This window comes from Gossypium hirsutum, chromosome A05 (assembly GCF_007990345.1).
Source record: "Gossypium hirsutum isolate 1008001.06 chromosome A05, Gossypium_hirsutum_v2.1, whole genome shotgun sequence".
Lineage (NCBI taxonomy): Eukaryota > Viridiplantae > Streptophyta > Magnoliopsida > Malvales > Malvaceae > Gossypium > Gossypium hirsutum.
Genome location: NC_053428.1, coordinates 104,658,851 through 104,674,521, shown reverse-complemented (window position 1 = coordinate 104,674,521; position 15,671 = coordinate 104,658,851). Strand labels below are relative to the sequence as shown.

The 15,671-nt window shown below is 33.2% G+C and overlaps 1 protein-coding gene across 1 annotated transcript; it reads right to left on the bottom strand.

The window, feature by feature from the left end:
• Positions 1–1,866: 1,866 nt before the first annotated feature.
• Positions 1,867–2,500, bottom strand: LOC107960932 (uncharacterized). Its single transcript, XM_016897181.1, has 2 exons — positions 2,147–2,500; positions 1,867–2,034 (listed from the first exon to the last, which is right to left on the bottom strand). The coding sequence occupies exons 1-2, from the start codon at positions 2,498–2,500 to the stop codon at positions 1,867–1,869; spliced, it is 522 nt and encodes a 173-aa protein (XP_016752670.1).
• Between the last annotated feature and the right edge of the window lie 13,171 nt (positions 2,501–15,671).

Below are 15,671 nucleotides of genomic sequence, written 5' to 3'. Positions count from 1 at the left end.
AGATTTAAATATAACATTGTTATTATTTAAGTATTGATTAATATAACTAATTTATCTAAACAGATTTGTAGACCTCAGCATGGATTCGCATAATCTTCGTTATTTAAAATATTGTAAAATTACTTTAATTATGATTTGCATTCATTTCGGTAACAAAAAGACGCTAAACGCCTAAAGAAAGAACACAACAAACTATCCAGCATGAAATCCTTGAACATCAGCCAAAAGCAAATGTTTCGCCTCCGATCCTGTACGTCCATTATCTTAGCCATGTAATCAGCCACTAAGTTAGACTCCCCAATCCTTGTGTAACACCACCACACTTACAGCATGTTTGGTTCACATGAATAACTTAGCAATTCCGGGTGTATTCACCCCACCACAGTGAAGCAGATGTTTGGATGGCTGAATGACCATTCAGCCGAATGGCCATTCCTGGGCTAAGCGGCGAAGTCCCGTAATCTCCATTACGCACTCCCACCTCTGAATGGGTTATTCGGCGATTCTTGAAATAGATTTTTTTTTATTTTTTACCCATTTTACCCATGTAGAAAATCATCTAAAACTCCAAAATTAAACAAAAAAAATCGATAAAAACAACAACACTTTAATCTAAACAGTGCAGCAAGTAAACCATAACAGAAAAAAAGATAACAAAATTTTATAACAACAATCCATCTACAGGAACACCTAAAGGAATCAAATCTGCTTAAATTTTTAAGTAAATAGATTGCATGTTTCTTCATCTTTGTCACTGTTTGGTCTTTAAGGCAGAAAAGAAAGTCATGGCTGGTTGCTCTTTTGGATTTTTGGGATCCAAAATTTCTAAGCATAACAAGTAGATAAGAATGGAAAGATAAATATTTTATCATTTTAGATAAAATAAAAATGTTGGAATGGTGTTGCCTATCTGTTTGTTGTTGAAGGATTAAAATGAGGGATACATCAATGCTTGCGAGACGGAGTTCCTGATTTTGCCAGAGAATAAGTGGAAAGGGATCGAAAGGGGAAGGCTCTCTGAACATATGTTTTCTGATTCAGAGGAGGGGAGTCTTGGGTGGATGTAGGATCTGGAAAGGGCATTTTTGCAGGAAACGAAAGGTTGAAGAAGCTCGGGAAGGGAACTATTTAGGTAACCGAAGGAATTAATTGCTGAAGGTTGCTTTTCAGGACAGTTTACTGCTTTTGTTTCATTTTACTGAAGTATCAGTGGCTTCTAGAGCTTTCTCCTGGATTGGGTTGTTGGGCTTTTGTTTATTCATGTTGATGAAAAATTTAGGTGAAAAGGAAGAAAGTGACGATGGCCATTTCAGTTTGGGATTTTGGTGGGTGGGCTTGATTATTTGGTGGGATTTTATGGTTAAATTACACTCAAGTCATTAAATTATTGATAATTTGATATTTTGGTCATTTAATTTTAAAAATTACAAAATGATCATTAAATTTAATTAAAGGATATATTTTGGTTTTTTAATATTTTTACAAAAATAAAAACATAATTATATTAAAAATGTTATTAAATTATATATAATAATAATTATATTAAAATATGATTAAATTATTTATTATTATTTTTATTAAAATTTAATAACAATAGCAATAATCATTTATTTAAAAAAATTATGTTAAGGGTGTTTTGGTCATTTTAGCTTTTTTCCTATGCTATTATAACATCTATTCCATTCAACCAAACACAAGAATTCTATTACAGCTCTATTCCATTCCATTCAACCAAACAATTGAATTACTAATTATAGTTCTATTTCATTACAACTCTATTCCATTACAGCCTTATTCCATTACAGTAAACTAAACGTACCCTAAAGTTACGCATCATCAGACTTTAGGCGGTTAACCACTCATTGATTATCGCACCCTACCTCGGAAGCCTTTGTTCCAAGCGAGTGGAAATCCTTCGTAAACCGCCCATATTTCAGCTTGGATCACCCAGCAAATCCCGATGCAGCGGCTAAAACCAGCCACCCAAGATCCTTCATCCCCCCGCAGCCACAAGTGGCGGATCAGCTTTAACAGCTGCATCAACGTTCAGTTTAAACCATCCACAAAAATGTCTTTGCCAATTAACTTGCAAACTCCCTCCTCAGTCCATCTTCCGTCGTCTCTTTGATATTTCTACATTTATTACTTTTAGCCCACCCAAACTAATATTCACAATCGATATCGAAGAATCATGGTGTGAACCAAAAGTCAACCTATTCTGGTTTTTCCACAAACGCCAACAGATGATACCAGAGAAGGTCGGCCAATCCACATCATCAAATAGAAAATCGTTCAAATTTAGAAGACTTGCTTTCACCCAATCAGTAAGGTCCATGGCAAAGAAATTATTCACTGCGTTGTTCGGGATAACTTTTCGCCGCCCATGAGCGGCCATCGGGCAATCACGCACAGCATGTAATGCTGTCTCTTGCCAGTGTCCACAAAGAAAACGCGAAGAATCATCAGTTAAGTACCTGGGAAACCTCTCAAAATTTGTCATCAATCTGACCCTTGAGAAGATCCAAATGAAGTGGCTTACACGTTGTGGACCCTAATATCACCACACTAATGACCACATACTATTTTTATTCTCCAACTCACCATTGGCTAGTAATTTCATGCAACAGTGAATCTTCCATCACCATTCCAGGGCCAAACAAGTTTATTAGGACCCTCAAAAGGATTCAGGGCAGGACCCTCGGCCTTAATGGCTGCAATACTGTAACAATGGTGTAAAGTTTGATTTTGGATTGAATTAATTAAGTTGAGTTAGTAGATAATTAAAATCGAATGATGTCATTTTAAGTATGGAAGTTTAGGGTTGAATTATTAAATAATATTATATTAAAATGATTATTAAAAATAGTACATAGGCTGAATTACAAAAGTGTAATAATTATTGAATTTAATTTAGAAAATGGAGAAAGATTTAATTAGAAATTAAATAAGGGACTATAAAATAATTAAAACACAATAATATTGAAATAGTGGGATGATATGATTAAACTCATTCATTGTTATTAATATGATTTATATTAAGTAATGGTTTTATATTAATCAATTAAATGAGATTAAATCTAATTAAATTACTAATTTTAGTGTATATATAAAAGAAAGTGAGAGAGAGAATAAGGAAGCCATCATTTTTCCCCTTAATTAAGTGTCGTCCAACTACAAAAGAAAAGAAAATTATCCTTTCTTCCATTTCCATTTTATCGTCCCTTCAATCATCATGTAAGTGAGAATTTTATTTGATTTCTAGATGAATTTTTAATCTTTGAATCATGATAAGTAAAACCCATGTATAGGATTTGAGATTGATAGAGTTTTAAACAAATCATCATTGTTGAAAGCTTAAAGAAATTTGAATGTTAAGCTTTAAGTTATACATGGGTGAATCTAGTTACATTAGGAAAAACACATGATAGAAATGTGTTAGATGATAGTGAATTAAGCTTGAATTAAGTGTGAATTGTTTGATAAATTATGTTTTATTAAAGACCTAATTGTAAAATATAAAAATTTTGGAGCTTGTTAAAGAATAATAATTGGAGGTCCCTATACTATAATTATAAAGTCGGATTTAAATTTAATTGGATGAATTGTGAGATTCGAGTGTTTCGGATAATAGCATTAGTAGAGACTAAATTGAATAAAGTACATTCATATTTAATTATCATATTTCTATGTTCAAATTATATATTGGATAGATTTTTCATATCCAAATTTATCGAACGTAGTTAAATACAATGTTCAAACATCGAAAGCAAAGGAAAAGGTAAAGCAATTGACGAATAGCTAATGTAGTTTGTGCTCTCATAATTCGAGTTCGCTAGATAATATTTATATGTTTATATTGTTTTGTTAAATGTTCAGAAATGAAAGGTACGTATATACTTGAATATGTGAATTGTGATAAGTTATTAGATTTATTGTATTTATATATGTTTACTTAATGATATCAATACTTGGTAATGGGATATTGTCCTATTAATGTTTTCATATAGAGTCACGGGTATAGTTAACGTGACATAGGGTTTGTATTGATAGGTGAGAGACTCAACGCTATGCGTGTACATATTGTGATAATTCTCTAATACCCTAAGGGTTGAGAACGTATCACCAACTCATATACTTTGGGTTGTGAGCTTATTCTGGTGCGGTTGGTAGGATAAATGCATTTATGCCCGATTAGTGATATGTCGTAATTCTGTGTAGCATATGAAACTAGTTTTCATACTTAAGGAGCTTGAATATGGGTAATTTTAATATGTTTTAGTTATGTTTTCTTAGTTTAGTTTAAATTCAATAAAAAGTGTATTTTGAGTCTTTTATTGACCTTAGAGGCCGAATAAGGCCTAAAGGCGAGTTAATGTACTTAGTAAGTGTATCGGAGACCATTCAAAGGCATAGGAACTCAAAGCTGGTCGTTGTGTTGCAACACAGGGAGTTTTATGTCATAACATAGGGAGCAGAATATGAGCATTCCAAGTCTACCTTAGGTGTCGCGACACACCCCTGAAGTTACCCCTAAACTTGTATACTGTCTTCGATGTCACGATACAGACACTAAGGTGTCATGACATCGGCCCTGTACGGGATTAATTACAAGTCAAAAGCGTTTTGGTCCGCACAATGGAAATTAAATACAAGAATGTTAGCTAAGCTAAGGTTGAGCACGACAGCTACCCTAATTCTATAAATAGACTCATTTAGCACTTATTTAGGGACAACTTTTCATATTCTAAGTTTGTCTTTGTAATTTAGTTTTCAGTTTTTCGTTCCTTTAGGTTTTAGATTTCTTTTCAGTTCTTTTCATTTGTGTTCTTCGAGAGACTTGATTTGTAAATGCAATCAAATGCTAGTGGATTTCAACACTTCATCATTCAAATACAATCAAGATTCTTGATCTGCCGTGATTCGATGTAATAGATTAAACTAGTTTTCGTACTTGATGAGCTTAAATACAAGCACTTTTATTATGCTTTAGTTAAGTTTTTATATTTTATTTTAAATTAAATAAAGTTTATTTTGAGTCTTTTATTGACCTTAGGGGCCGAATGAGGCCTAAAGGCGAGCTAACTACTTAGTAAGTGTGCAAGAGACCATTCAATGGCATAGAAACTCAATATTGGTCGCTGCTTGCAACAGGGGAAGTTTGATGTCGCAGCATAGGGAGTAGAATGCCAGAATTGCTATGCTGCCTTTCGTGTTACGACATAGCCAAGGGATGTCGAGGCACACCCTTAAAGTTACCCTGACCCTTAGTATACTATCTTCGGTCTCGCGATATACACACTAGGGTGTCGCGACACTGGCCTTGTACGAGGTTAGTTACCGATTAGAACTGTTTTGGTCCGTACAATGGAAATTAAACCTAAGAATGTTAGCTAAGCTATGGTTAAGGACAACGACTACCCTAAATAGGCTCATTTAGCACTTGTTTAAAGACAACCTTGGATACTTTCAGATTTTCTTTGTAATTTACTTTTCAGTTATTCTTTCTTTTAGGCTTTAGGTTTATTTTTAGTTCTTTTATTTAACATGTTCTTCGAAGAACTTGCCTTATAGACGAGATCGACTCTTGAGGATTTTTTACGCTTCAATTATTGAATACAAAACAAGATTCTTATAACGAACCGAAAGTCAATTTTGTCAGAAAGTGTAGTTTTGGGACCCCGTTTACGCTGAACTTGTAAATATTTAATAGAATTTTGGATAGGTAATTTCATCGAAACAATGCTTAGTTAATGGTGGCTGATTTTGACTTATATTATACGTTATATATATTATAGAACTTTAGTCAAAATTTATGTTAAAAAAAACAAAATGAAAGAAAAAATGTTAATTAGTGGATTGATAGAGAATATAACTATTCTCTTTTCATTTTCTACATTTTCAAAACAAGAAAGAAAATAAAGAAGAAGAAACGCACCACATTAAAGGTTTAAGCTTTTCAAGCTTCAATTGGTTAGTCAATTTAGTCACTTTTCTTGTAATTTTTATGTTTTCGAAATTCTAGTACCTCGAGCTAGTTGACTCATGTTATATTTTTTGTTATTTTTAAAATTTAAGGATGTTAGTTTAGTTGAATAGTTAAAGTTTTAGGGGCCAATTTGATAGATTTTTAGGTTAAAAGTGAAAAAGGACTAAATTGTAAAGTCAATTATTGAACGAAATTGCAAAAATATCAAAATTTTGGGGTAGAAATGAGAAATAGGTAGTTAAATTTGGCTTAGATTGAAATTGGTATAAAGATTTGAAGTTAAATGTGAAAGTTATGTTAGTCTTGATTTTAGGAACTAAATTGAATAAAATGAAAAAATTGATCTAATTAGTAATTAAATGTGAAATTGTTTGTGTATTGATGAAATGTGTTGTTTGTTTTAATCCGTAGCTAACGTCAACCCAAATTTTTCGAAAAAGAAAGGAAAAGACAAAGTCTTTGATGAATAGCTCGGAGTCTATGGTTTGTGAATCACTCATAAATTGTTGCATTTGAATTGTGTTTGCATGGTAAGAATATAAGATAAGTCCATTTGTGAAATTGATATGTATTTGAATTGGTAAAAATGATTGATGTTCTTGAGGATTAATTTGAGCATATATAAGAGATGTGTGTATTGATGTAAATATGGAATTGAATGTATAATGAAATGTTTTATGTTATTATATGATTACATAAATGAGTTAATGATGTAATTGATGTGAATTGGTATATGGATTGAGAATAAAATAAGTAATGGAAACTCCTATTAACTGTTCGGGTAGAGTTAGTTATAGTTGGCATGCCATAAGATAGGAAGAGTTTAGGAATTTCTTTGACTACAAGTTGATAAGGCACTGAGTGCCAATTTGCTTCATTCTAACCGATGAGACACTGGGTGTCAATCTCTTTTATAGTACTGGGTGCAACTATTTGCTTCGGCTTTACCCGATTTGGCATTAGGTGTAAAACTTGTGTGTTGGTTGGATCTATGTATCCATCCGAGTCGTGTTAATAGGGAAATAAATGATCAAATAAGTTGTTTTACTTCCGATATGGCAAATGATGAGAAATTAAATTGAAATGTGGAAAAGAATATGAGATCATGAATGAAATTGTGAATATTGGATAGTGATGTTCAATGAATGCCTATGAAATGAAAGGCTAGATGGAATATGTTTATACATGAATTGAGTTAACATATGCACTATAAGATATAATTACTATGTATTGATATTTGATTAATGATTTGGTTATGAGAAAAGAATTTGTATTTTGACCTGTGTAATTGATCATATTGCATGTCATTAATTGAATTAAATTTTACATTTTAATAGTCTATTTTGTTTAAAATATTCGGATTATAGAAATACCACTGAGTAACACTTGGCGTACAATTTCATTTTTTTTCGTGCGCGGGTTAGGTACTATTCAGTTTGTACGTCGATTCAGCATCTAGCGACAATCACTAACTGAAGTGTTGGTGATACTCTTAATTTGGTTTTGGCATGTACCTAGGAAGTCTTGTGTTTGAAATGTTGATTTTGTATTTTGATGGCATTTTGAATCTTGTTGGCCATATAGGTTATGTAAATATATACAACATAATGGCAATGGTCATTTTGTTGATATCTTGGTGGTTGCTTTGGTTATTTCTTAAATGTTTTCATGGATGAAATAGATATATGTTAGGCATTATATTTGATGGATGTCTGGATTTGGTTTGATACATAATATGCCTAGATTATGTCTTAGCATGGAATTGATAAAAGTCATGTTTACACCTATGCTTTATTTGGATGTGTTGGTTATTCTTGTACATGTTTGGTTTGGTTTATTCGAGGTGTCATTAAAGGCATAATGGTATTATTAAGATCATCTAATTGAGTTTGCATTGTTGATTAAGGTGCCAATTGAGGCATATTGGTTAGACACCTAGAATGATTGTTGTAGATGATGTTTTTAACTTGTTTTGGAAGCCTTTGAATAGGTTGAAATGTGGTTAAAATGAAATCTTGGGGCTTAAGCATTTCATGGTTGTATAGCTTGGTTTCAAAAGCAATTTTCAGGTATACATGGGCTGACATATGGTCTACACACGACCATGTGTCCCACATGGTCACCCCACCGGCCATGTGGTTTATTAAATTTTGGTACAGGTTTTTCCACACGGTCTCAGGGAGTTACATGGCCTAGTGATATGACCGTGTGACCCTATATTCGAATTGTACACGGTTTGGCCATATGACCATGTTCTTGAACCACACGGGCTGAGCTTTTTCACACGGCTTGGTGACATAGCAATGTAACCCCAATTTCACACGGTATCAGGTTATTACACAGTTTACTCACACAACCATGTGACCCATCCACACAGCCTCAACCCTTCCACACGGCCTTGGGACACGACCATGTGTCCCCTGTTTCATATTTTTCTTATTTTTTTAAAATTTGTTTCAAATTGATCCAAAATGATTGTTTGCTTAGTTTTAACTTTCTGTAAGCTCGATATTAACTCGTAATTGAGTGGAACACATGTTAATTTATTTAATTTTAATTTGTTTGATATTTAATTAAGATTTTAAAATTATAATTTGTTTGTAATTGTTTGGTATTTAACTGGAGCATCCTATTGCCCGGGTTTGACGACCGGACTGGGTGAGGGGTGTTACAATTCTTTAAAATCTACTCTTGTCTTATTCTTTATGCATATCTTTTATATCAATTTTCTTATGCTTATTAATTCCATGAGGAACTAATCCTCTTATAGGGGATTAGTGAGTGGAGATGTGATTAACTGATTACTATGTAGGGTTTTCTTAACGAATCAGCTGTTTGGAAGAGAAAGAACTTAAACCATAGGCTTGATGAACCTAGGTATTTATTTAGGTGGTAATTCACCCAAAATTGGTAAGGCTTATTTGTGAACACCTTAGCCCCAAACTGGTCTCGGCTGTGAGGTTGAGAGATAAGTAGTTCTTGCCGACTCATTATTTTAGTGGAAGATCGAGAGATCCTACTAGGGTAATGACTAGTTAATTGAATAGAAACCCGGAATATGAATTACTTATGACTACTAAAACAAGCTAATCACCCATAACTAGATTTGATCAAGTTTATAATTCAGTTTTCCAAGTTCCTTTTATTTATGCTATTTTTATTCTTTTATTTTTAAAAACCAAAAGACCTTCATTTTTTTCTATCGTAATATAGTTTATTTAAATTACTAATTAGATCTATTTACATTCAGGTTAAAGTTAATTTAGTATTAGCCTCCTTTGGGTACGATCCTCAGAATACTCATCTATTCTGTTGTAAAACTATATTACAATCTGACCCGTATACTTGCGGACACTGCCTCGATTTTATATGTTTTAGTTACAGTATTCACACTTTGGACGTTAGTACGTCCGGAGGTGGTCAAGTTGTTGGCGCCGTTGCCGAGGGGCAACGTTACTGAATTAATTTTAATTTTTTGCGTTTAATAGAATAGTTAGGAAATTAATAAATTATAATACATTTTTTTACTAACATCCTTTATTTTCTTTTTGGTTTCAGTATATGACTCGTGGTAGAGGAACACCTATAGAGCCAATTATTGATCCGGAGAGACTAATTTGCCAAAATCGTCGACACAACAACAACAGATGTAGAATCAACCACCTGCTACAATCCACTGCGAGACAACTTGCTGTTTGACAAGATTAGCAATAATAACCCATAGGACTTACCACCACCATCGCAACTACCCGCAAACATACATATTGCGTTCAATGAAAGAACTCTAAGGGACTATGTGTTACCAAATCGTGACATGGTTCAAGGAAGCATCACAAGGCCGACCATCATAGCGAACAATTTTGAAATAAAACTGACCATAATGTAGATAATCCAAAAAAATATGCAATTTAGAGGCACAATGACGGATGACCCAAATCAGCATCTAAAGTAGCACATTTAGCTTTGTGATATATTTAAATACGACGGGTTCATCGATGACGTTATTCGTCTTCGGCTGTTTCCCTTATCCTTAATCAATAACACCTTTTCTTGGTTAGATTCACAGGCACCAGGATCTATCATGACATGGGATGAACTTGTAGGAAAATTTCTGCAAAAGTTCTTTCCTATTAGAAAGGTAGAACAATTGAGGAGAGAGATCGCAATGTTCAAACAATTAGAAGGAGAAAGCTTTCATGAAGCTTGGGAGCATTTTAAAATGCTAATACAAAGATGCTTACACAATGGATTACTCGAGTGGCTGAGGTTTCAGATGTTCTATAATGGGTTGGATGTGCACGCACATTTAGGACTAGATAAAGTCGTAAGAAGATCCCTAATGAATAGAACATACGAAGATGCGTATGAATTAATAGAAAATATGGTGATGAATTCCTGTCAGTAGCCAACTGAATGTTATACATATGGTCAGAAACTATCTACGGTAAAAGTTTTCTAGGAGGATGATAGATATCAACAAATTATGGACAGACTTAATCGTATAGAGTCCTCATTTAGTACGTCATCTATATATGGAGGAGACAAACCTCTCTTCCATTACATTAATAATCCAATCGAGGAACTAATCCTTTTGATTTATTATTTATGCACTTTTTTTATTATCAAGTTTATTATGTTTATGGATTCCATGAGGAACTAATCCTCTTATAGGGGATTAACGAGTGGAGGTGTGGTTGACTAATTGTTATGTGGGGTTTTCTTAGCAGATCAGCTATTTGGGAGTGGAAGAGCTTAAACCTTAGACTTGATGACCTTAAGAATTTATTTAGGTGGGAATTAACCCAAAATCGGTATGACCAATCTGTGAACCCTTTAGCCCAGAACTAGTTTGGACTGTGAAGTCGAGAGATAAGTAGTTCTTATTGACTCATTAGTTTAGTGGAAGATCGAGAGATCTTGCTAGGGTAGCGACTAGTTAATTGAATAGAAACCTGAAATAGGAATTAGTTATATCACCAAAGTGAGCTAATCACCCATGTCTACATTTGATTAAGTCTAAAAATTAGTTTTCCGAAGTCCTTTTTATTTATGTTGTTTTTATTTCTTTATTTATAAAAACCTAAAAATCTTGCCTTTATGTTTTGTCGTAATATAATTTATTTAAACTATTAATTAATTCTTTTTGCGTTTAGGTTAACTATAATTTAGTACTCGCCTCCCTTGGGTACGATCCTCGGAATACTCACTTATTCCGTTGTAAAAACTATATTACAACCTGACCTGTATACTTGCGGGCACCACCTCAAAACTATATTTTCAGTTGCAGTATTCATATTTTGAATGTTGATACGTCTGGAGGTGATCAAGTTGTTTGCATTGTTGCCGAGAGGCAACGCTACTAAGTTAATTTTAATTTTTACATTATAATAGAATAATTTGAAATTTTAAAGACTGAAGATACGATTCCTAGATTTTTTTTATTTTGTTGTTAAATTTATTTTATTTTATTTTACTATCACTCTTCTTTTTTTTTTCAAATAATTCCCAATAAATACATTTGAAAAGAGGAAAGATTCCTGTAGAAGTAGCCACCAAAATTAATCATGGACAAGTTCAATTACATGTGGTCTAATGATGAAAATTATAACAATGAAATTTATGAAGAAGAAGTCTATAAAGAATGGAAAATTTAGGAAAACCAGAGACTATTAATTCTGAAATTGAGCTAGCTTAGCGAAGAAGTCTCAACAGATTTACAAGATAGTGACAAGGGTACAAAAGTAAATATAATTCATCACTAGCTTGAACAAAATCTGGGTGAAAGCAAAGACGAAGATGAAAACCCAACAACAATAGTAATTGAGAAAAGTGAAAACTTGACTAGCCAAGAAACCCTAAGTTGGGAAAATAATCAGAAGGAACCCAAATAGTTCAAAACAAAAACACTCCTACAAAAGAATGTCCAGAGTGAGACAGAGCCAATAGTAGAATTGTTAATTGAGTTAAACATTGAATCTGCCTTCCTAACAACATTGATTTCATCAAAATTAGAATATAAGCAACATCAAGATCTAAATGACGAGGTAAGTGTCTCAACCCTACTTCAAACATTTTGTGAGATGTTAACTTTTATGGAACCGATAAAGGGATCATTAAAGACTTCAAATACTATAGAAGAACTTGAGCATTATAAAGATAATGACCCATGCAACATGGATAACCTTCGTAAAATAATAATCCTAAATCAGGCACCTCAAAAATTTATAAACCCAGGGAATTTCACAATACGAATCAAGTTAGGGACTATAAGTATTGATAGAATTTCGATTATCTTAGAGGTTATTTCTAACCAAATGACCCTACAAAGAAACACAAACTTAGAATTAAGGAAATTAGAAAGCACTCACTTCTTATCCGGATCATATGATAAAATCAACACTTAATTAATAAATTATCGGAAGAGCGCTTAATCGAACAACATAAGAATAAGATGTGGGATGATTATATGACTTTAGATTTTGAAAAAAACTTTAAGAAATCCCTGGTGTTGGAATTTTTTTTAGATTTTACAAAGACTATTAATAACTTTGAGAAAAAAGAAAAAGGCGAAAGTGGAACATATCACGAGAATGCTCTATAGAAACCAGATTATAAGAGGTATTTAGGACCATGAGGTTACAAAATACTTATAAGTATTACTACTCACTTTGACTTGTGAAAGGTATTTTCTATGATAAATGCATGATGAAATAGGTTAAAAAAATGAGATAAACGAAGAAAAGTCTAATGGCATGACGGATGCTAGACACACACTGACAAAAACAAAACCGAAAAAGCATCCACATGTACATTAACAGAGTTAGCAGATGAATCCGACAACAATACCTAACCTTCTTGAACTAAAAATTTTGTGTATATTAGTATTTTTAACTAACCAGTAGTTTAAAATCTAATTTCTATTCAAATTATGGCTTTGTCTAAATCAAAACACTTTGAGAATTGAATATCAGGTTGAAATAGAATCAATGTCGCAACACAGTACCTCTGTGTTGCAACACCACTCACAAGCTCAAGGAATCGAGAAAAACATTTTAATGTCATTACATAGCACCTCTGTGTCGCAATACAGTAGACAAAAAACCCCAGGGCTAAAAAATTTCAATGTGTGTCGCGACATCGAACCCCAATGTCGTGACATTGGCATCTTGCCAGTGGTGTCGTGACACAGGGGTTCTGTGTCGCGATATCGCTGCAATTTTCTACAAGGTCAGCCTGACCAATTGCATAACCTAGTTGATTAAACTCTAATTTACTCGGCTTTTAACCTTAAAACCCCTATATTTAAAACCTAAAAACATCTTAAGACCACATCTAAACTAATCTTAACCTTTTTACCTACTAAAAAACCCTCAAATCCTAAAACCTTATTTTCCATTGGAACCCCTAATTCTGCAAATCTTCTTTCCTTATCTTGGTGTTTTATTTGGTGTAGGTATCTCATCAAAAAATTGACGGAAAAACATTGATACGGTTCTTCGAGGAATTCGAGATAAACAAAGCAAGCTTAAGGGTTCTTAATTTATTCTTACTGTTTCATTGAATATTTCTTGATTCTATTAGTTATTCTAAGTTTTAATATCCAATATGCCTCCTAGAGAGAGTAGAAAAACTAATGTACAAGAAACTGGGATAGTTTCAGATACTCAAAATTTTCAAAATCCAAACGCTAAATCATATTTTCTTGAACTACAAGGAAATTTTTTTATTTAAGAATTAGGATTCGAACCATTAATGGTTTTATGTACAGAAATTTGGACATTAGTTCGATATCATCAATGGGAGAAATTTTGTGTTACTCCCAAATAAAATGTGATTATCCCAATAATTCAGGAGTTCTATGCCTCTTTTAGGGATCAAAAAACGAGGAGTTCATATAGTGAAATATGGGAAACCATAACAGTGATAGGTAAGGAAGTATGGGTTACACTTCAAGAAATATGTGAGTTTTTTAACGTCCAATATTAAACAAATGACTTCCTTGATAACACTAATCTAGACACATTTAAGGACATAGAAATAGATGATGTTGTAAAATATTTAACTCAAAGAAGAGGCATATGGAACCATAGATCAGATACCAAATTACCGACTAATTTTAATCAAGCAATCATGTTTCTGATAGCCAAGATGTGGATGCAATTTATTTGTACTAGAATAGAACCCGTGTTGAATGTACCTAACATTAATACTTTTCGAGCTATTCTGTTATATGGTATTTTGTAGAGAAAACAAATATGTTTAGGCAGATGGATCCATCGTAATATAAAGTGTTGTGTAAGTGGCCAGAAGGTCGGGGTATTCTTTCCTTCGGACACCACAGTTTGAAACCTTTCGTACCGGTAGAGTAACCCAAATAAATGCACTTTATGACTCTTGGATCGAGCTTTCCCTGGTTGACTTTAGCATAAGCAGGACAACTGAAAATTCTAATATTAGAAAAATTGGAAGGATTACCTAACCATATATTCTTGGGAAGTTTACCGTTTAATGCTCGATGTAGAGATCAGTTTACTAAATAGCTTTCCAAATTTGTGGCTTCAGCCCAAAACTCATTCCCTAGTCCTATATTTTAAAGCATACATCGAGCATTTTCCAACAAGGTTCTGTTCATTCTTTTTGCAACTCGATTCTGTTGCAAAATACCTATAATAGTGCGATGTCTCTTTATCCCTTCTGGTTTGCAATTGTCATTAAACTCAGATGAACATAAATCAAGTACATTGTTTATTCTCGATCATTTCACGGACTTATCGATCTGTTTTTCTAACAGTGTTTTCCATTGCTTGAAGATTTCGAAGACTTCATTTTTCTGTTGCAGAAAATAAAGCCAAACTTCCTAGAATGATCATCAATAAAAGTTAGGAAATATTTATTATCTCATTTTGAGATGTTAGGAATTGGACCCCATAAATCAGAAGGGATGTATTCAAGAGTCCATTTTGTTTTGTGCACTGCTAAATCGAAACTTAATTGTGTCTACTTCTCGTAAGTGCAGTGTTCGCAGAAACCTAACTTACCAATTCTAATATCTTCTAGAAGACCTTGTTTGTACAATATTTTCATACCTTACTTGCTTATATGACCAAGTCGCATGTGCTAGAGTTTGGTTGAATCAGAATCTGTAAAGAAAGAATCGCATCGTGCTGACGTCAGGTTGGTTCTTGTCGCATCAATTTTGGTTCATTTTTTATAATTACAACTGCATCAGTAATCATTGACCCTTGCAAAATGTATAGACTACCTTTTTATATCCTCTCATTACAACGAGAGCTCCACAAGAAACTTTTTAGCCATTTGACTCAATGACTATCCTGCAACTGTTAGATCCAAAATTCTCAATGACATGATATTTTTCTTTAAGCAAGATACATACCAGACATTTGACAATATTCAAATAATTCCATCATGCATCATGATTTGTATGGTTTCTATTTTAGTTATCTTATATGGAGAATTATTCCCCATTAGCATAACTCCACCTTCAATTAAACTGTACGTAGAGAAACATTCCTTGTTGGGACACATATGATAGGAGCACCTTGAATTTAAGATCTATTCGGAAGTAAGCTTGAAGCTTTCATTCATCGACACTAACAAGAAATCATCACCTTTATCTTCGGCTACACTAGCATCAGTAACTTTGGTTTTTTTTCTTACCTTTCTT

Bases quoted from the DNA above. Each gene is read 5' to 3' on its own strand.
- LOC107960932 (XM_016897181.1), bottom strand. From the start codon at position 2,500: ATGACAAATTTTGAGAGGTTTCCCAGGTACTTAACTGATGATTCTTCG. The intron at 2,035-2,146 runs GTAATAAATGTA...ACGTTGATGCAG, and splicing joins TTAGTTTGGGTGGGCTAAAA to CTGTTAAAGCTGATCCGCCA.